General features: G+C 39.1%; 1 protein-coding gene across 2 annotated transcripts; it reads right to left on the bottom strand.

Annotated features, from left to right (window-relative positions):
- Positions 1–2,734: 2,734 nt before the first annotated feature.
- Positions 2,735–16,810, bottom strand: LOC115414621 (cholesterol 24-hydroxylase-like). 2 transcript variants are annotated; one of them, XM_030127841.1, is made up of 15 exons: positions 16,585–16,810; positions 10,317–10,394; positions 10,141–10,222; positions 9,897–9,970; positions 8,671–8,757; positions 8,331–8,469; positions 8,135–8,245; positions 7,893–8,055; positions 7,214–7,279; positions 6,572–6,644; positions 6,406–6,490; positions 6,179–6,289; positions 5,793–5,881; positions 4,897–4,963; positions 2,735–4,813 (listed from the first exon to the last, which is right to left on the bottom strand). In XM_030127841.1, the coding sequence occupies exons 1-15, from the start codon at positions 16,731–16,733 to the stop codon at positions 4,664–4,666; spliced, it is 1,524 nt and encodes a 507-aa protein (XP_029983701.1). In that variant the 5' UTR covers positions 16,734–16,810; the 3' UTR covers positions 2,735–4,663. The 2 variants fall into 2 exon arrangements, with proteins under 2 accessions (XP_029983701.1, XP_029983702.1); XM_030127842.1 differs by lacking the exon at positions 16,585–16,810 and adding an exon at positions 16,288–16,457.
- Between the last annotated feature and the right edge of the window lie 4,287 nt (positions 16,811–21,097).

Below are 21,097 nucleotides of genomic sequence, written 5' to 3'. Positions count from 1 at the left end.
TTAGTTTCCTTAGTCTGTTCATCACTATTCACTCGGTGTCCCTTTTCCCCACTCCCCTCTGGGGGAGTAGCTACTGTCTCAGTTGTAGCCGCCTGGGACCCAATGAAGACGGGATCTGAGATGGACCCCCTCATGTGCTCCCACCCTACTGCATCTTTACAGACTGGAACTACATCTGCAAACGGACGTCCATCAGTCCTGGTGCATCTACAGCCTGTCTGTCCATGGGAGTGGATCTCTCCTTCACTGTGGTTCTCCCTGAGGTTTCTCTTTTCCCACTGGGTTTTTGGAGTTTTTCTTTGCCAAGAAGGAGGGTCTAAGGACGGGGGATGCCCAGGACATTAATCCATTTCTTTCATCTGCTGTTTATTTGACTGTTCTTTGTTTTCATATCCAACTAATTCTGTAAAGCCCTGTGAAGCAACCCTGTTGTGATATAGGGCTCTACAAACAAAACTGAACTGAACTGAATTGAATAAGCTTTATATTTTACTCTTGTCAGACTGTATGTCATAATTCTTATTGCTATTAAACACTGAAGGACTGCATATTCATTTAATCAATTCAATATTTATTTTCTAAATATTTTACTTTCCTCTATTTTATGTTGTCTCTTTTGATTATATTTCTTAATATTATCTTCTGTTTAAGGACTTTTCTTAACCAAAAGGTTCAAAAGGTTAAGGTCCTTTTAAGTAAAGTGCACTGACCTGTCTTTGTGTATTAGATGCATCATATAAATAAACTAGCCTTTAGCATCTACATGGACAGGAAACCAGAGGAATGAAATACTCAAACTTCTACACTTGTTGGATGTTGTCTTCCATCAGTCATACAGCAAATAATGTTCCAAATAATTCAACTTTAACCCAACAAACAGTCAGTTGCTGTTTTTTTCAGTCTTGGACCCTTTAATCCCTATGCCTAAAATGGTCTCCCTGGACTTTTTTTTTCTTATTTAGACTAACAAAAATGTTAGAAAATATGCTGTGAGTGAGTCCGTCAGCCCATTTTTCTAGAGGACTTTTTTCCAGATCTTCCAAAATCTGGTAATAATTTACAATTTACTGCATCTTATAATTCGGCTAAAATGGCTTATTCTCCAGCTTCTAGTACAGGCATGAATAAAATTACCTTAATGACCCAATAAAACCTATGAAGTGCAACGTCTCAGGTTCCAGAAATCATTGGAATTTTTCCAATTGCACAAACAGTGAAAGAGTTACAGCCATCCAAACTGCACATGTGCAGGGTATGTCAGCGGTGACACATCAGGTTTTAAACAGTTAAAGTTATCTTACACTGTGGAATGAGGAATGCTGACAGTGCATGGTGCTGTATGAACTTCTATTGGCTGTGTTTCCTGTGTCTGATAGAACACAACACTCCACCCTTTGGCCTGAGTGTGGCAGTGTCCAAGATGTCAAAGCTTTGTCCTGGGACGAGGCCTTCATCACTTTAGCCTCCATCTGTAAACACCAGAACACACCATCAGATGAACTGCATAGATATGATGCTATCTTGGTCATTTTCTTACCTCAGCAAAGTTCTGTCCTAGGTATGAGCGTGGACCAAGAGTGAAGGGGTAGTAGCAGTAAGAAGGCCTAGTTTGACTTGTCCTATAAGTTACTGTATGTTGTAATAGGGTCAAATCACGGTATTTTTGATAGATTAGTGTTGCTAAGTGACCCACATTTTTACTTTAAAATTCATTTTTGCTTAAGTTGGACCATAAGGGATCATCCAAAACAAGGAGCAACTTTGTAATGAAATAAATGTTGGAATGGTAATCAATTAAATTTCGTGTCAGTTACTGTGTTTTGACCCAACTGTATGTTGTAACTGTGTGTTGTATTTCATGCTGCCTCTTGGCCAGGACTCCCTTGGAAAAGAGGTTTTTAATCTCAATGGGATCTTTTTTCCTGGTTAAATAAATAAAAATAAAAATAAGGCCTAGACCAGTGAGTAATGCCATTACAATGAACACACCTCTAATACATACAGAATTTAAAAAATAATTTCCTACTTACTTCGGTGCATCTGGGTGAAATCTGTCCGGATCCAATATTTATGAGTCCTTGAAGAATTTCACCATCCTCCCAGCCACACAGGAGCTTTTCAGTGGTAATTCTTGACGGACTGGTTGAACTGGTGCGTCGTGTTTCTATGCAGTCACAGCGCCCCCTTGTGTACACAATCCGCAATAGCATTGAATGCACTACACATCTGCAGAGTAAAAACAACATGCACATGAACCTCCCGAAACCCAGGAAAGCACAAAATTCTGTTTTGTTTTTTGCTTGAAAAATGGTTTTGAGTGAAAAGAACATGACTAAACAGTTTTAAGCTTTTTTTTTTTTTTTTTTTTAATATATATTAATGTCCTTTGCAGTGGATAGCTTTTGTTCAATAAAGCTATGAAACTTTTGTCCCTGTAAGTGAGCAAAAAAACTCATACCAGGTTAAGAAAATAAATGATGTGCTGAAGCTGTAGGCCACTGTTGGGTTGAATTTAACACCACACCTGCATTTTTCAGTCTCCATCAAGATACAACAAGGATATATACAGGAAATATGTAAACAGCAGTAAGTATAAAAATATTTAAAAAAAATATGACCATAAAAGAAGTGGTATACAATCACCTGGGCAGACAAAAAAAAAAAAAAAGCCTAAGTTGAAAGATGTACCGACCACAGACAAGATGACAAGATGCAAATAATAATAGTAATGATAATAGATTTTTATTTATAATCAACTTCGTTGACACTAAACCATTCAACAATCAGTAGTACAATGGATGAACACATACAATAACAGAATGCAAAGATCAGACCAGTTACATACACCCTCAGAGACCATTTACTTGTATTTTGTTTTAAATGCTGAGAAATTAATATGTATGCTCATTCCAACCACAGAAAACAAAGCTAGGTGGGTTAAAACAGTACTGTATAGTATAGTATATAATAACAGTATGGCAACAATACAATGGAAGAAAACATCACTTTAAATGTGACTTTACTGTGACTCATGTAAGATCAAATGAAGAACTGTTAATGGTATTCAATGTGATGTATATAATGAAAATATTTTTACACTGTTGCTCATAAAGTTGGAATCATTTTGATTTCAGACACATTCCTCTTTTTCTTCCTATTTATACACATCAGTAATCACCTTTGACCAGCTCTAATGATTATAAACTGAGTCCCAGTTACACTGGATCTATCAAGAATAAGTGACACTGTCACAGTCATTTCATGAGAGGACTTTATGTGCAACAGTGTATTTGTCATTACATTCGCAAACTAACAATCATCTTAGTCATTTTTGTAATATAAATTTGCATTTTACCCTGTAATACCACACCTGGAACCCTGCGACCATCTAGAGGATTAAGTAGTCTAAAAAATGACTGAATAAGGGAATATGTGTTTTATGGAAACATATATAAGTCATATCCTTTTATTTTTACAAATTAATGTAATATTTAATGTGTAATCCATGTGGGAATAGTACATTACATTTAAACCATTAAATAAAAGGTTATGGATTTGTTACCTTATTACAACTGCAGTAGGTAATGTATAGAGTGAGGAGCTCAGTCGCCATGGAGGAGCTCAGAGTAGAGCTGCTGCTCCTCCACATAGAGAGGGGCCAGCGGAGGTGGCTCGGGCATCTGTTTCTGATGCCTCCTGGACGCCTCCCTGGGGAGGTGTTCCAGGCATGTCCTGCCAGGAGGAGGCCTTGGGGAAGACCTAGGATATGCTGGAGAGACTATGACTCTCAGCTGGTCTGGGAACGCCTCTGGATCCCCCCCCGGAGGAGCTAGAGGAGGTGTCTGGGGAGAGGGAAGTCTGGGCATCCCTGCTTAGACTGTTGCCTCCGCAACCCGGCCCCGGATAAACAGAAGAAAATGATAAATGAATGGATGGATGGAGTAAGTAATGTAAAATATTAATTACTTTGTCATAGTAATCTAATTAATTATATTTAATTACTTTTTAACCAGTAAAGCTGCAAAATATATTTTAAAAAAACAAGCAAACAAACACTGACTTAAACTAAAACAGTGCATTAATGGTACAGCCCTTTTCTTTTTTCAGACAGAACATATTCAGCTCTTATATCCTACATCTAAGCCTTTTCCCTCAAAATAATAGATTTGGACATCACTCCTTCGGAATCACTGACATTTTGATTCATAGCTGTGATTTCATCATCTGTAACAGTAACTGACTTTTGTATAATCTGTAATTCAATTATCTATTCCCATCACTTGCAATTAGTTATACCCCATCAACATTTACCTAAAATGTAAAGGCTAAAGGCTTATAGGCTAAAGCAGTACACTGAAAATTATTTGATTCTTACGAAGAAAAAAACAAAAACAACTTAGATTTTAGAAGTGTTAGCTCATTTATCATGTTTTAAGAGTCAGTTTCTTATTTGAAGTGTTCATACATCTGTAGACATGTTTATTTCTAGATTTAACAATCTTAATTCAACTGAAAAACTTGTCAAGTGAAATTATCTTGTTGCATGGAAAGGTATTTCACTTGTTTTGAGGACCTTTTTCCTCACATTTAGTGTTTCTATCCTGTTTTTAGACACTCTTTTTCTAAACCTATAGAGGTTCAGTGCATGGTGGTGTATGAACATTTACTGGCTGTGTTTCCTGTGTCTGATAGAGCACAACACTCCACTCTTTGGCCTGAGTGTTCCAGTGTCCACGAGGTCAAAGGTCTGTCCTGGGATGAGGGTGAAATCAAACCTCTGTAGCAGTTTGGCCATCACCACTTTAGCCTCCATCTGTAAACACCAGAACACACCATCAGATGAACTGTACAGACACCGTGTATGATGTTCCATTGGTTCCACTGCTATTTTCTTACCTGAGCAAAGTTTTTTCCCAGGCATGCCCGTGGACCAAGGGCGAAGGGGTAGTAGCAGTAATAAGGCCTTGAATAGAATATAAATAGACAGCAGAGAACATGAGTAATGCCAGGACAAGAAATAGTCCCCTACACTGCAAAAATATAAATCTTACCAAGTGTATTTTTCTCATTTCTAGTCAAAATATCTCATCACACTTAAAATAAGACATAATCGCCTAAAGAGTAACTTGTAAGTCAGATATAAGAACTTATTTTTAGACAATAGATCTTGGAAATCTTATTTTAAGAAATCTTACCAAGATAGTTTTCCCTTGTTCTATTGGCAGATGTTTTTTGCTTGAATTAAGCAAAAAAAATCTGCCAATGGAACAAGTGAAAATGATTTTGGTAAGATTTCTTGAAATAAGATTTTCAAGATCTATTTTCTAAAATTAAGTTCTTAAATCTCACTGAAGAGTTTCTCTGTATGTGATTATGTCTCATTTTAAGTGTGTTGAGGTATTTTTACTAGAAATGAGGAAAATACACTTAGTAAGATTTTGATTTTTGCAGTGTAAGACATGGAGAATAAAAGCAAGAATGAAATTGAATGTTGTGATGACTCCTCTGCTGCCCCTTTTGACACCTGTTGGTCTCTGCTCCCCAAGACCACACACTGACCCTGAAAGACCTGAAAAACTTCAGTCAAAATTACTGTCCAAATTTTCCATGTCAATCCCAATTTGACCGTGAAAATGAAGGTTAAAGTCAACATCCAAAGAACCCATCTGAGAGTTTCCCAAGTTGCACCTAAATATTAAACAATGATGGAGTTTGGACAACTTAGCGGAGAGTAATAGAGTACAAACTGAAGAACAAATAGACAGACAGACAACAAGTCATGTCCCACTTACTTCGGTGCATCTGGGTGAAATCTCTCTGGGTCAAATGTCAGTGGGTCCTTGAAGAATTTGTCCATCCTTCCAGATGCATAGGAGCTAAACTGAGGTTCAGAGCAGTTTTATTCATATTAATGAAAAAGTGTAAACTTACTAAATACTCTCTTCTCTAAAATTCTATGTTCAGTTAAGTTTGTTTCGAATATGCAACAAAACAAAACAATCCTACTTTAGTTCTTAGAAATAAAACAGATTGCAAGAAAACATGAAAACTTATACATATACATGAAAAGAAAATATGACTTCATTTGCATATTCAAAAAGAAGAAGTATAACTTTTTTAATCCCACCCCTTCATGTTTGGTTACTGAAACAAACACATTTATAAGAGACTCACTCACAAAAGCGATACATCCTTCAGGTATGTGGATACCGTTAATGACCATGTCTTTAATTATATCTCGCGATGTACCTGGAGCCGTTGGGTAAATCCTCAGAGTCTCTTTCAGCACCTTCAGAGTGATTTACATCATTACTTTAACTGATAAGTCACCGAAACATTTTTACAGAATTGCGATCTTAGTTTAGTGTGTCTTTGGCAGATTAAAGCATAAAATAGCACATGTACCTGTGTGAGATACATCAGTTTTCCCAGGTCGTCATAACTAAGGTCCTTTTTCATTCCAATGACATCATCCACCTCTTTCTTCACTCTGAGAAATAAAAACACTCATTTAATTATAATTCAAATAATTCAGATATTGTGTTTTTACTGGGCTTGTATTAATACGTACCTCTCCAATATATCAGGATGTCTTCCCAGAGACATAATGCAAAAAGCAATTAGATTAGCTGTTGTTTCCTGACCTAAGATGTTACACAGAACAAGACAATAAAGATAAACAAGTTAATAGGAACTAGAGATCAGCTGAGTGGGCTAACATGATGATGATGTCTGAACCATGAAAAAGCCAATACATAACCAGCTAATCTGCCAATATTATGAAGGTCCCTCACCCCAAAAACAACGAAAACACATTTACTTTTTTTTTTTACCCATTACTAAACAATGTATGTGGCACTGAACATCAGGAAAACCGTAATTTTTGGGCAGTTCTTTTAGTATTCCACTACCAGTGACATCTGTCTGTACAGATAGTTTATAAAATATCCTATACCTATAATAATAATAATAAAAATAATCAGTTATCTAATTATATTAAACATTTTAATTGTAGTCTACAATAGTTTATTGACATTAAGTGTGGAGGAAGACAGGTTTTTGTGAAAGTTTGGTTAAAAAGTGTTTACACGTTACATGTCTGAATGCTTGCCAGAAAGGAAGTATAATAAATATAGGAAGTATATAGAAAGTGTAGTATCTACTACAGTATAAAACTTCTCTAGTAAAAGCAGCAAAAGAAACCCGGCCATACCAGCAATGAAGAATGTCACAAAGTTGTCCAGCATAAACTCTTCATCTTCTTTAGTCATGTTTTCTTCTGAAATAATAGCAAAATAACAAGTGAGAAAATGACTGGCCATTTGTCTATGTGTCTATATTTTGAATTTCAACTTATAAACATACAGAGAAAACCAACAAAAGTCCGATATTAGGACTAAAGAAAGTCCATAAAGCAAAGATGTTTTAATTTAGTAATATCACATTATTTCCCAACAGTATAATTCTGTTCTCATACTCTTCTGTATTTATTGTTTTGCAACAACCATGTTTACAGTTGAATTTAAAGTTTAAAGCTGAATTTTATGCGCTATAACATACAGCATTAATTTGTCCCAAAGTCATGAATTATGAAGAAAATCATGAGTGATTCACTGGGTTAAATGTACAACAAACTGTAAATGAGGGTGAAAAAAATATCAGGTGTTCATCTAGGGCTGGGCTGGGTCAACAAAAGATTAAGAAGCAAAATGATCACCCAGAACATGACTGAATGAAGGACTTTATTATCAGAATCTGAATGCCTTGGACTGCCACTCCACATTTTGGACTCACTAATAGTAAGCAGGACAGTCATGTGTTCTTATCTGTTGGATTACCTATTTGTTTTAATGTGTATGGACAGATTTCTGCAAGTGTCTCGTAGCTACAACCTTTTCCTGCTGTTTTGATGATTTGTGTGAGGATGTCCTTGGGAACATCATCTCCGTTTTGGATGGCGGTCTTTCTGTCATGGATCCACTGAGCTCCAGTTCTACGTAACAGACAGCATGCCTCCCTCACTTCTTTAACAAACGGTCTGTTCTTTAGATTGAACTGGAAACAGGCAATAACAACACTGTTACACTGTAAAATTTACAGGATTATTACCATAAAACATGCTCTGAAGCCACACCTGAAAAAACGGATCTCGGACAGAGTACACCAATCCTTTCAGACAAGTCTCGATGGCTTTAGGGAAAGGTGAAGAGGTGTTCAGCAGGTCCAAATCAACACCAAATGCAGCCTGAATACGCATCAAGAAAGCTGTCATTTACAGGCTAAGAAATGATTCACCAAGGTGCGAGAGAAGGCAGTGAAAGACGCAGTACCTTGGCGATGACATCCAGGGTAACACAGTTGACTAGTGGGAGCATCTTAACATTTCCTTTATTATCAGCTTCATCTGACAGTTTTTCCATCAGTTTCTCAGCCCTCTCATTGAAGGTGCCCATCAGACCTCTCAGGTACCTGGAAATTATGATCAATCGTTAACACAGTTATTAAAGAAAGCAGCAACTGACAAGAGAGAGAAAACACACTAGTATTATATTTACAAGTCAAACCAAAAAAACAAGGCAACAGCTAATCAGTTTGTTCATGTAACTTCAATCTCAACAGAAATCATAATGAATAAAGATAATGGCCATGAAATAAAGTGTAAAAACTCACAAGCTGCTGAAGGCTGGGTCCATGATCCGCCGCTGTTTATACCACTGCTCATGGTCCCGTGCTGTTACCAGACCACTACCTAAGAACCTTCAAATAATGAATAATATCCATGAGATTTTTAAGGTTCATCTAAATAACCAATATTTTAACTTGAACAATTCAACCAGAATTATATATTTGGATGTTTGCTGACCATGAAATTGACCCCAGAGGAACATCAATGCATGCAATATGTGTTCAGCACACTGAAAAAATTTTATCATGATACATTGTATGCTTAACCCTTTATCGGGCAAGTGACTATTTTTGCTAATTTCCACAAACATTACAAGACGGTGACAGCAACCATTACAGTGAGGACAGTTAGTCAACAATCTCAGGTCCAATGCGGTCTACAGGGTCTGTAAGGTCCACCTCTGCATGAAAAGTGAGTGTATCTGCTTTGTTAAGCACCATGAAGTAATGGTACTAATGTAGGAATGATGTTCAAAGGGATAATGTGGATGTGGACAGGTGTGTGTGTGACAGGTATGTGACAGCACTTATGTTGGTCTAATGTTCTAAAAATGATGTTTGAATGTTCTAAAATACATGTTCCTTTTGCCTTACATGTGGGTTTTTTTTTTGTTTTTTTTTTTTTATATTTACTACTGGGATATTTTCTTTTTGCCACTGATGGGCAAGGACTAAATATGGTAACTTCATTGACTTTGATTTTCTACATGACAATAAGACATTTTGAAAAACTTCAAGTAATAAAGTCTTATTATGTCCTCCAATGACACTACGGTTGAATTATAGAATTTCAGAGTATTTCTATGAGTGCCCCATAAAGGGTTAATCACCTAGATAACAAAATCATTATGGCTTAAATCTGTCCCAAAACTGGCTTGCCATTTTGGTAAGGTTCTGAGTGGATGTATGGGTCCTAAATGGCCCTTATAAGGCAAGCCAAAATAATAATAGCCAAAATTATAGCCATAATTGTCACAGAAAAGCCCCAAATCCCCACAATCCAGCCAAAAAGTAGCCAAAACTGACCCAAAGAGAGGCTGATAATTGTCCCCATCATATTAGGAAAAATCATCAAATATGAAGCAAGAAAAAGTCAACTATTATTTTTTTGAACGATAAACACTGAATGGTGTCAAATTGACCCAAAGGATAATGTGAGGGTTAAGGGACTATATGTAGTATTTCTACTGTCAATGAAAGACTGACATTACCTTTGACCAAACAGGTTAAAGAGTCTGTTGGCGAGAAATTCATCTTTGGTGTACTTTGAGGACATTAAGATTTCCTGAATTCAGAGACAACAATAAAGATAACATTGTGAATTTGGTGTGAACAGTCAGGTCATTTCAACATGCAAAAAAGAAGCTGCAAGGTAGGTCTACCCGGTCAACTTTATTCCAACTATTGCGCAATCATTATGCAATATAACGCAAATGGGTGTAAGTTGACGTTTACCTTGGTTGCATCTGGACAGGAAACGCCTAGTAAAACATAATGTAGAAGATTAATCCTGTACACGGGCCCATAAGTCTCAGACCTGGAAATAATACACAATAACATAAAGCTTTAGTATTATAAATGTAAATATAAAACTAAACCTAAGTCTGGAGCATTGGTTAAACTATTCTTACCATTCAAGGAATTTCTCGTGCACTATTCCATCACCTTTCATTATCTTCAAAAATGTTGGTGAATGTCCAAAGAAAAAACTGTTACAGAAAAAATAAGAGAAAGGTAACACAACAAACATCACAAAATAACTTTGATTGTTGCGTTTAATGGTAGTAGGGCCTGGGTCTGATGCGTTCACTTACTGTTGTGTTTTCGTTCGTCAATGATGAGGACTCAAATAGAAGTTTGTTTATACTTTACTTCGGCATCAACTGAATACAGCACATAACATAGGTCCAACACGTATTCCTACGCTGCATGTATATGGATAGTTATGGATCACTCTGCCTAGCCTATATAGTTCCACATATCACAACATCTCCTGTTTAACTTAATTACCTCTATAATCAACAATCACATTTAAATCTTCCTGTATACCAGAACCAGCATTTTTTTTTTATATATATATCTGAACCCGGTACTTATTATGAACCATATCAAACATAACACATGGAGGTTCTTGCATATTTAGTTCCACATCTGTTTGCATTACAAAATAGCCTCCATCCTATTACATTTTTATTTCTGAAATAAGTATATGTATCTCATCTGATCATTGAAATGTTCCTACTTTTTTTTTTTTATGATTATTATTATTTTTTTAACAATCACAGTCTCTGAGCAGTCTGTATGGCTTTCAGCTGTTACATATAGTCCTTGTAGTGAATTGGTTTGCACACAGGCCTTCCAGACCTTGTTCGCATTGTCACGCTGGTGTCAGTCCCAGGGGCTGGTGTTTCTTGCCTGTGCTCAATTGGCTTCGCGTGGTCATCATCAGTTGCTGCTGGTTCGTCAAAGCGAACTCTTTTGACAGTCTCTGTCTGATGTGGCTCCGTGTTGCGTGTCCATGCAGATGGTTTCTATTGCGCCTTATCTTGTTTCCATTTGGTGTTTGAACCATGTAGCTCCATGGCTCACTACATTCACACAGGATAACTGCTGGGTGCCATGTTTGTCTTTCCTTGCTCCAGACAGTCACGTGTTGTCCAGGATGGAGAGGTAGGAGTTCCCTGCGAGAGTTGCGGTCATGGTGTTCCTTCATTGCAGTTGCTCTGTGAGCCAGTTGTTGCCGGTGTCTCTTTTCCTGGGTATGTTCGGCTTGGCAGCAGGGTGGTGACTGCTCTGCCAAAGAGAAGTTCTGCAGGTGACGGCAACTTGCTGTCAACAGGTGTCATTCATACCTGCAGCAAAGCAATGTGAAGGTCATCTCTATTTTCTTTTCTTCACTATGGCTTTGATGTGTCTTACGTGTCTTTCAATGAATCCATTGCTTTTGGGGTAATGGGGTGAGCTGGTGATGTGTCTTACTCCGCAATCCGCCATCAGTTTTTTGAAGGCTTGGCCAGAGTATTGCGGTCCATTATCTGTCATAATTTCATCAGGGCGTCCAAACAGAGACATATACATTTGTATTTTTTGTGTGATTGCATAGCTAGATACTGCAGGGGGCATTTCATCCATGAGTGGATATTTGGAGTATCTGTCCACGGTCAACAGGAACTGGCGGCCATTGACCTCCAATAAGTCAGAGGCTATTGACTGCCATGGCTTTGATGGAGTGTCATAGGGCATGAGGGGTTGCTTTGGATTTGCATCTTGATGTTCCATGCACGCTCTGCATGACTTACATGTTCGTTCTATGTACTCATTCATTTTTGTCCAGTAGACACTCTCTCTTGCCAGCTGGCGCGTTTTCTCTATGCCTTGATGGTTTACATGGAGCTGATTCAAGATGTCCTTACACATTGAATCTGGGATGAGTATCTGTCTGCCCTTGAATATGACCCCTGACTCCACCGCAACCTCATCTCTAAAGGACCAGTATGCTCGCAGGTCTTTGGTTAGGTCCTTTATGTTCTCTGGCCATCCTTGGTGGATAAGTTGTTTCAGTTCACTGAGCTTTGGATCATCAGCTGTCTGTTTGTGCAGTGCGTCTTGCTTTTCTAGTGAAAAGTCCACTATGGTGATGGTATGGCTCTCTGGGTCTTCTATTTCCACACTGACTCCATCTATGCGCTCATCCAGCTGTATTTCACCATCATTTTCAGGGTTTGGCAAGTGGCTGAGGGTGTCTGCCAGGATCATTTGTGTTCCAGGTCTGTATTTCACATCATACTTGTACCCTTGGGTCTTGATCAGCATTTGTTGGGAGTCGAGGTGGTGCTGCATGCAAAGGCTTTGCACAAATGGTGACCAATGGCTTGTGATCTGTTACCACAGTGAATATTTTCCCATGCAGGCAAGTGTGGTATCGCTGCATTCCGTACACTATTGCAAGCATTTCTCTCTCTATGTTACTGTACCTTGACTGGCAGTCTGTCAGGGTCTTTGATCCAAATGCAATGGGTCTGTCGTTCTGCACTAGTGCTATTCCCAGACCTTTTTGTGATGCATCCACTTCAAATGCCAGGGGGTGTGCTTGCATCATAGTATTTCAGACATGCATCTTCTGCAATAGCTGATTTCAACTGTTCAAAACATCTCTGGTGGTCTGCTTCCCATATCCATAATGCATCATTTTTCAACAGTCCTCTCAGGGTGTGTGCTTTGTCGGCAAACTTTGGTATACAGGCTGCAAGATATGTCAGCATCCCCATGAATCTATGCAGCTCGTCTTTGTTTTGGGGGGCTGACATTTTCTGAATGTCTCTCACTTTCGCAGTGTTGGGTTTTATGCCATTTTCTGTGTATAGATTACCAAAGAATGATATGCTTTTCTGCTTAATGGCACACTTATCACTGTTGAAAACCATACCTGCTTCTGCTGCTTGCTCCATCAGGTTGATCAGGTTTTTGTCGTGCTCTGCTTCGTATTTTTCCACACACCACGATGTCATCCATTATGCTGACAACGCCGTGGAGCCCCTCTAGTATCTGGTCCATCTTGGCCTTGAAGAGGTCCTGTGACACACTCCATCCAAAAGGCAAATGTTTCCAGCAGTATCTGCCAAATGGAGTGCGAAAGGTTGTTAAGAGTTGTGATTCTTCATCTAGGTGTATTGACCAGTAGCCTGCTTTGGCGTCCAGCTTGCTGAATACTGTTGTGTTTGCAGACTTTGGGTTCAGTTCCTCCTCCGTAGGTATTTTGTGTGGGCACCGTTTTAAGCTGGAGTTAAGCTTTTGTGGGTCTAAGCATATCCATAGGGATCCATTCTTCTCCATACTGTATGCCAAGCTGGAGCACCAATCTGTGTGCTGTTCCACTTTCCACAGTACATCCTGTTCAACAAGTTTGTTCAACAAGTTTGTTAAACTCCTCGTAAAGTTTGTCTATGATGTGGATGCTGCACTTTTGTGGAGGGTCTATGAATGGCTCTGCATCACTTTTCAAGATGAGTTTTGCAGTTCTCTTGAAGCTTCCTATTTTATTAAATTGGTTTGGAGAAACTTGCTTTAGGTTCGTTGCAGGTTGTGATGTTCAGCACTTTTTCCTGTGGTGTGTTATGCACTTTCCCTTTTATGGTGTTCACATGCACAGTCACGAGGCTTAGTAGTTCACTTGTGGGTAGTCCAACTACAGCTGGCCCTGGAACGTCCACAACGTAGAACACTGCATTGATCCACTTTGAGTCTTTATATTGGCATGGAATGTTTCTGGTTCCGAGACAGGGAATCTCATGTCCACTGTAGGCAGTCAGTCTCATGTTGTTCTTTTTTAGTCTTTTGTATGCTCCTGCCTCGCTTCCATACATTTGCCTGAATGTCCTCAGAGGGAGGGTGTTCCCTGATGCTCCTGTGTCTATCTTTAGACGAAGTGTGTGTCCGTAATCTGGAACATTAGGGGGTCTGACGTTTAGTATTGTGTAGGCCTCCTCTCTGATTTTTCTGTCATTGATGCTGCGCATACACTTTCCACTAATTGTGATGGAGTGGAACTGTTGCTGGTATAGCTGTTCGTCTGCGTCGTAGCTGTCAACCACATCTATTCTAGATTCATGTTGGGACTTGTGTCCTCTCATATGAATCTGATGCCTGGAGTGTCTGCTAGGCGGTGGGTGAGACTTACTTCTTTTCCGTGTGTCAAAGCCTTGTTTGCGTTGTTGTTGTTGCCTTGTCTTCTTACAGCATCTTGCCCAATGCCCTTTTCCGCCACAAACGTTGCAAGTGTCACGGAATGCGGGAGACTGACGCGGCTGGTGGCTCGTCCGGCAGTTGTGGCATGTCTGCCCCCTTTGTATTGCATGCACTTTATCGGAGCTAGACAAGCCAAGTTGAGTCAACTGTTCATTCCCTGCTGATAATGCTTCATATTTCCTCCCTTCCTTTAACACATCAGCCAAGGAGTAACCTTGAGGCTTCCCATATAGGTCGTTTCTCAGAGCATCGAATGGCGTACTAGCAATTATGAGTTCAATGAGGCGTTCGTTCAGCTCTGCATCTGTGAATTGGCATTTCTGCGCCAGGGTCAAGGAAAGTTACAAAGTCATTGATACACTCACCCGGCTTTTGCCTGAACTGCATTAGGTGGAGTCTGTGAATCCTAAAGTTGGCATTCAGCTTGAGGTGATCCTCAAAAAATTCCATGGCTTATTTGGCGTTTTCTTGTCGTCCTCACTTAGTCTGCTAACATTCAGTCTCCTCAGTCCTTCATCACCGATGCCCTGGCAAATTTTCCTAGCTCGTTTAGTTTCATCCGTTATAGAGGGAATGCAGATACGTCACTTCCCCCCTGGGCCACAACCCTCTAAGTCAGACTGAGTGGCAAAAACAAACCGGCTCAACATGGCGGAGCATAGCAGTAACTACAGTGAGACCGGGAAAATGTGGAATATAACATGAAATTAAAGACAAATGGACTCGACATGGATCCATACAACCTACCAAACAATAAGTGGTCTACGAACATTGATATGTGGCCGGAAGCACGTATCCTAACATTTATATGAACCTGATTTCAACACTGGGAAAATCCACAATGTAAAGCCTGAAAGCATACAACAGCCAAAGAGTTGTTGACATTCTGGTCATCATTAATTAGAGGGTTACAGCTGGTGAGTGCTTTCAATTCAACATACTATTGTTTTTGAGGTTTTATGTCAGTGCAGACGTATTTTCTTGGCGGTGATTTCCAAGGTAAAGGCCCAGCAGTAGTGCTCACAGTTCGCTACTGATTTACGGTAGTTTAACCCTTAGTATTGACCCAAGTGAGTGTATGATCTACTGGTACTTTTTATATTTAAGAAGAGTTAACATGAAATACTTGATACAACACAGTTACAACAGCTTTGTGCTAGAGTACCCCCTTATTTGGAGAACTAGGTTAGCCTCAGTTTAAGCTAGTTTACAAATCATGTAGAGCACAAAGTTCAGAATCACACAATTGAAGACAAAAACGTTTCAGTTATGAAATATAGAACTAAATGACAGATGCGACCATTAAGAGCTTTACTAAGAAGTAACGTTAGCCAAAACGATATGTAATTTAAGGGATGATTTTACACAAGAATACAGCATAAATTAACGTTACCTGACACGAAATGCCAACCACAAATCCAGGTTTCGTTGTCTGGATTACAGTTATTTCTACGAATTGCAGCGATCCATCTGCTTCTTCCGTCTTTGGCTTTAGGTAGCCGCTAAAACGATAGCTCCGAGTGCTTTTTAAACCTATTTCTGCAATCAATGGCACAACAACTCTTCCCCATTTTTTAGATTGTTCTAAAGTTTTCGCAGTGTTCAAGCCAAAGGCTACTCATCTCCCTCTTTCTGCCACTCAGTGGGCGGAACCACGGTGACGTCACGTGCATACCCTCTATTCCCTCATCGTCCAGACACAGGCGCATTTTCTGCTTGAACAACGACAACGCTTCACTCAGATCCGTTTCGGACCAGTTCATCATGGGTATACGTGCTGCCATCTTATCGGTTTTATCTTCACTGGTTTAATGTTCCTGTTAGCTTTCTGTCGTTAGCCACCTGCTAGGCACTCACCGCGTCTGACGTTAGGAAAGTTATCCTCGGACAATTCCCTTTGTTGTGAGACTCATTCGATGCGAAGAGCATTTATCTTCATAGCTGTCATTTGTAATCCATTACCGCTGCCACCATGTTGTGTTTTCGTTCGTCAATGGTGAGGACTCAAATAGAACTTTGTTTATACTTTACGTCGGCATCAACTGAATACAGCACATAATATAGGTCCGACACGTATTCCTACGCTGTATACATATCGATAGTTATGGATCACTCCGCCTAGGCCTATATAGTTCCACATATCACAACACTTACCTGTCCCTCGGTGGTCCAGGGATGTGGTCATACTTCATATGCTTGTATTTAATGTACGCACAGAATCCGAGAAACGCCACGAACAACAATGACAACATCAACAGCAGTAGTGTCGATGCCCAGTTTAACAGTAAATGCCATAATGCCATCGTGGCATACGGAGAACCGAGAGACTATAGTTAACAAGTTGAGGAGAAAGTGTTGATAACAGGACTGATTCAGTGGCTCCCGTTGGTCAACTGCGCAATAACTTCCGCATTCAGTGGGTCATGATGTAAACAAACGGTCCAACCAAGTGGGCGTAGAGTGTCAGATTTCTCAGCCTTATCACAGTGTCAAAGTCTGCAAAAACACAGAACTGCAGCTGGGTTCATTTAAGGTCCACCACATACAGGAGCAGACACAGATTAACTAAAGAGAAAAGTCCAAAAACACTGGTATTATAAGATGCATTTAATTAAAATTGTTGTATCATAACATTTATTACGCGATACAATTTCTTATTTTATTATAAATTCCTTTTTGTTTTTCAAAGTTGTATTTGATAGATACAAAAAAATCAAATCATAGTTGTTCATTAGTGACAAAAGCAGAGGTGTGTAATCCCAGGTTCATCAGGTCAAAGTCCTGCCATGTATTGCTTCTACCTGTTCACTTATCACAGGTGATTCCACTAATTATACCATCTACCTGGATGAGGAGATGTGCTCATCAAACTAGGCTGGTTCAGTGAACAGGTTGGAACCAATACATGAGTTCACTAAAAAGTTTTCAACTGGTTCAGAACGCAGCAGCAGGACTATTAACAGGAACTAATAGAAGAGAGCATATCACTTCTGTGTTCCAAGCCCTTCACTGGCTTCCAGTTGAGTTTAGAATTACATTTAAAATCCTCCTTCTTACATACAAGACCATTAATGGTATGGGCCCTTCTTATCTCAAAGATGCTCTGGTACCGTACCATCCCAACAGAACACTTATCTCTCAGAATGCAGGTCTACTGGTGGTTCCCAGGGTCTCTAAAAGTACAGTTGGAGCTAGAGCCTTTAGTTCCCAAGCTCCTGTCTTATGGAATCAGCTTCCAGCTAATATTAAACAGGCCGACATAGTCTCTACATTTAAGATTAGACTGAAAACATTCCTCTTTGAAAAGGCTTATGGTCAGGCTAGTTAAAAACAGACTGAACCCCACAGTTCAGTCTAAGCTGCCCTAGGAGCTATAATGCTGGGGGAAGTACAGAGCACTGAGTCCTATCACCTGTTTCTGGTACTACGGACCACTTTAGTCTGTACTTATAATTTCCAGTATTTAGTTTCCTTAGTCTGTTCATCACTATTCACTCGGTGTCCCTTTTCCCCACTCCCCTCTGGGGGAGTAGCTACTGTCTCAGTTGTAGCCGCCTGGGACCCAATGAAGACGGGATCTGAAATGGACCCCCCCATGTGCTCCCACCCTACTGCATCTTTACAAACTGGAACTACATCTGCAAACGGACGTCCATCAGTCCTGGTGCATCTACAGCCTGTCTGTCCATGGGAGTGGATCTCTCCTTCACTGTGGTTCTCCCTGAGGTTTCTCTTTTCCCACTGGGTTTTTGGAGTTTTTCTTTGCCAAGAAGGAAGGTCTAAGGACGGGGGATGCCCAGGACATTAATCCATTTCTTTCATCTGCTGTTTATTTGACTGTTCTTTGTTTTCATATCCAACTAATTCTGTAAGGCCCTGTGAAGCAACCTTGTTGTGATATAGGGCTCTACAAACAAAACTGAATTGAACTGAATTGAATAAGCTCTATATTTTACTCTTGTCAGACTGTATGTCATAATTTTTATTGCTATTAAACACTGAAGGACTGCATATTCATTTAATCAATTCAATATTTATTTTCTAAATATTTTACTCTCCTCTATCATGATTTTATGTTATCTCTTTTAATTATATTTCTTAATATTATCATCTTTTGTTTAAGGACTTTTCTTAACCAAAAGGTTCAAAAGGTTAAGGTTCTTTTAACTAAAGTGCACTGACCTGTCTTCATGTATTAGATGCCTCATATAAATAAACTTGCCTTGCCTTCAGCATCTACATGGACAGGAAACCAGAGGAATGAAATACTCAAACTTCTACACTTGTTGGATGTTGTCTTCCATCAGTCACACAGCAAATAATGTTCCAAATAATTCAACTTTAAACCAACAGTCAGTTGCTGTCTTTTTCGGTCTTTAATCCCTATGTCTAAAATGGTCTCCCTGGACTTTTTTTTCGTCTTTAGACTAACTAAAATGTTAGAAAATATGCTGTGAGTGAGTCTGTTTTCCCATTTTTCTAGAGGACTTTTTTCCAGATCTTCCAAAATCTGGTAATTTACAATTTACTGCATCTTATAATTCTGCTAAAATGGCTTATTCTCCAGCCTCTAGTACAGGCATGAATAAAATTACCTTAATGACCCAACAAAACCTATAAAGTGCAACGTCTCAGGTTTCAGAAATCATTGAAATTTTTCCAATTGCACAAACAGTGAAAGAGTTACAGCCATCCAAACTGCACATGTGCAGGGTATGTCAGGGGTGACACGTCAGGTTTTAAACAGTTAAAGTTATCTTACACTGTAGAATGAGGAATGCTGACAAAGTGCATGGTGCTGTATGAACTTCTATTGGCTGTGTTTCCTGTGTCTGATAGAACACAACACTCCACCCTTTGGCCTGAGTGTGGCAGTGTCCAAGATGTCAAAGCTTTGTCCTGGGACGAGGCCATCATCACTTTACCCTCCATCTGTAAACACCAGAACACACCATCAGATGAACTGCATAGATATGATGCTATCTTGGTCATTTTCTTACCTCAGCAAAGTTCTGTCCCAGGCATGAGCGTGGACCAAGAGTGAAGGGGTAGTAGCAGTAATAAGGATTAGTTTGACTTGTCCTATAAATTATTGTATGTTGTAATAGGGTCAAAATATGGTATGTGAAATCTCTCTGACGGGACATTTTAGAGACAATTTGATAGATTAGTGTTGCTAAATGACCCACATTTTTACTTTTAAATTCATTTTTGCTTCAGTTGGACCATATGGGATTATCCAAAACAAGGGGCTACTTTGTATTGAAATAAATGTTGGAATGGCAATCAATTAAAGTTCGTGTCAATTACAGTGTTTTGACCCAACTGTATGTTGTAGGCCTGTAACGGTACACGTACCGAACCGAACCGTTTCGGTACACACCTGTTCGGTTCAGTACACAGCTGTACCGAAACGGCACAGTATAATGAGAAAAAGAAAAAGGAATGAAAGACGTCGTTCGATGCGGAACTTTAAATCCTCGCAAGTTTCACGTGGACATATTGAGGAGCACACATTGACCAGAAATATGAAATAGCAGCTGATATAAGGTTAAAAAAAACCCCAACAAATATGATCTGAACCTGGAAGGAAGAGACTGAAGACCCTCCACCATCATTACAGTCCAGTTTGGATCAGTTCAGGTTCAGGTGAAAGACAACAATGAGGAAGAGACGTGAAGAAGACGGACATTGTTTGGTCCCTATGAACTATGGTAGTTCTAAAACACTGACACTAGCTCTGTCTGTCTGTCGGTCTGTCTATCATGCACGCTGCATAATAGAGGAATAAATAGAACGTTGAAAGTATGTAAAGTTTAACTTTCGTTTCACGACAGCGTTCGTTACATTAGTTATGGACCGCATCCCCAGGCATATAACTGCGCGCCCCCCCTACCCCCAAGCTCTGACAAAAAAAAAAAAAAAAAAGTCCCCTGTGCACACAGGCACACACAAATACACACAGTGTCCTGAACAGTTTGTTCTCTGTCCTAAAATAATTTGGTTCATTGTATTGTTAAAGTTTCTCTTCAGTTTGTTTATAGACAACACCAGTTTACCCTCTTGTTAATGTTGCACTTCATGTGGAAATTTTTTGTTATTTGTATGCAGAATGTGAACTGACAGAACTGTAATGAGATTTTTCTTGTTTGTTCGAAACTACCTTTCAGGGAAAAGTGCAATACTAATGTTTAAAATACATTTAGTAATATTAATAATTTATTTTATTTTCTATTTGATTTGTAGCAGCAGAATTATATTATTCCTGTTTTTCTATATTCTATTGTCTCCAAAAATTGGGGGAAAAATGTTAAAAAATTCATAAATGCATTAATAGACATTTTGAGGGGTTTTCTTTCTTCCCGTACTGAACGGAAAAAAAATACGAACTGTGGCTGTGAAAACCAAAAACGTACTGAACCGAAAATTTTGTGTACTATTACAGGCCTAGTATGTTGTAACTGTGTGTTGTATTTCATGCTGCCTCTTGGCCAGGACTCCCTTGGAAGAGATGTTCTTAATCTCAATGGGATCTTTTTTCCTGGTTAAATAAAGGTAAATAAATGAAAATAAAAATAAGGCCTAGAAAAACAGAGAACCGAGACCAGTGAGTAATGCCAATACAATGAACACACCTCTAATACATACAGAATTTAAAAAACAATTT

The sequence above is a fragment of the Sphaeramia orbicularis genome, chromosome 24 (genome assembly GCF_902148855.1).
Source record: "Sphaeramia orbicularis chromosome 24, fSphaOr1.1, whole genome shotgun sequence".
NCBI classification, from domain to species: Eukaryota; Metazoa; Chordata; class Actinopteri; order Kurtiformes; family Apogonidae; genus Sphaeramia; species Sphaeramia orbicularis.
Note: the sequence above shows the minus strand (reverse complement) of the source record. Positions and strands in the feature narration are given on the sequence as shown.

Excerpts from the sequence above, each read along its gene's own strand:
- LOC115414621 (XM_030127841.1), bottom strand. The coding sequence starts at position 16,733 with ATGGCATTATGGCATTTACTGTTAAACTGGGCATCGACACTACTGCTG. Across the intron at positions 9,971-10,140 it reads CCTGTCCAGATGCAACCAAG|GAAATCTTAATGTCCTCAAA; the intron begins GTAAACGTCAAC and ends CTCTGAATTCAG. Across the intron at positions 4,814-4,896 it reads TGGGAAAAAACTTTGCTCAG|ATGGAGGCTAAAGTGGTGAT; the intron begins GTAAGAAAATAG and ends TGGTGTTTACAG.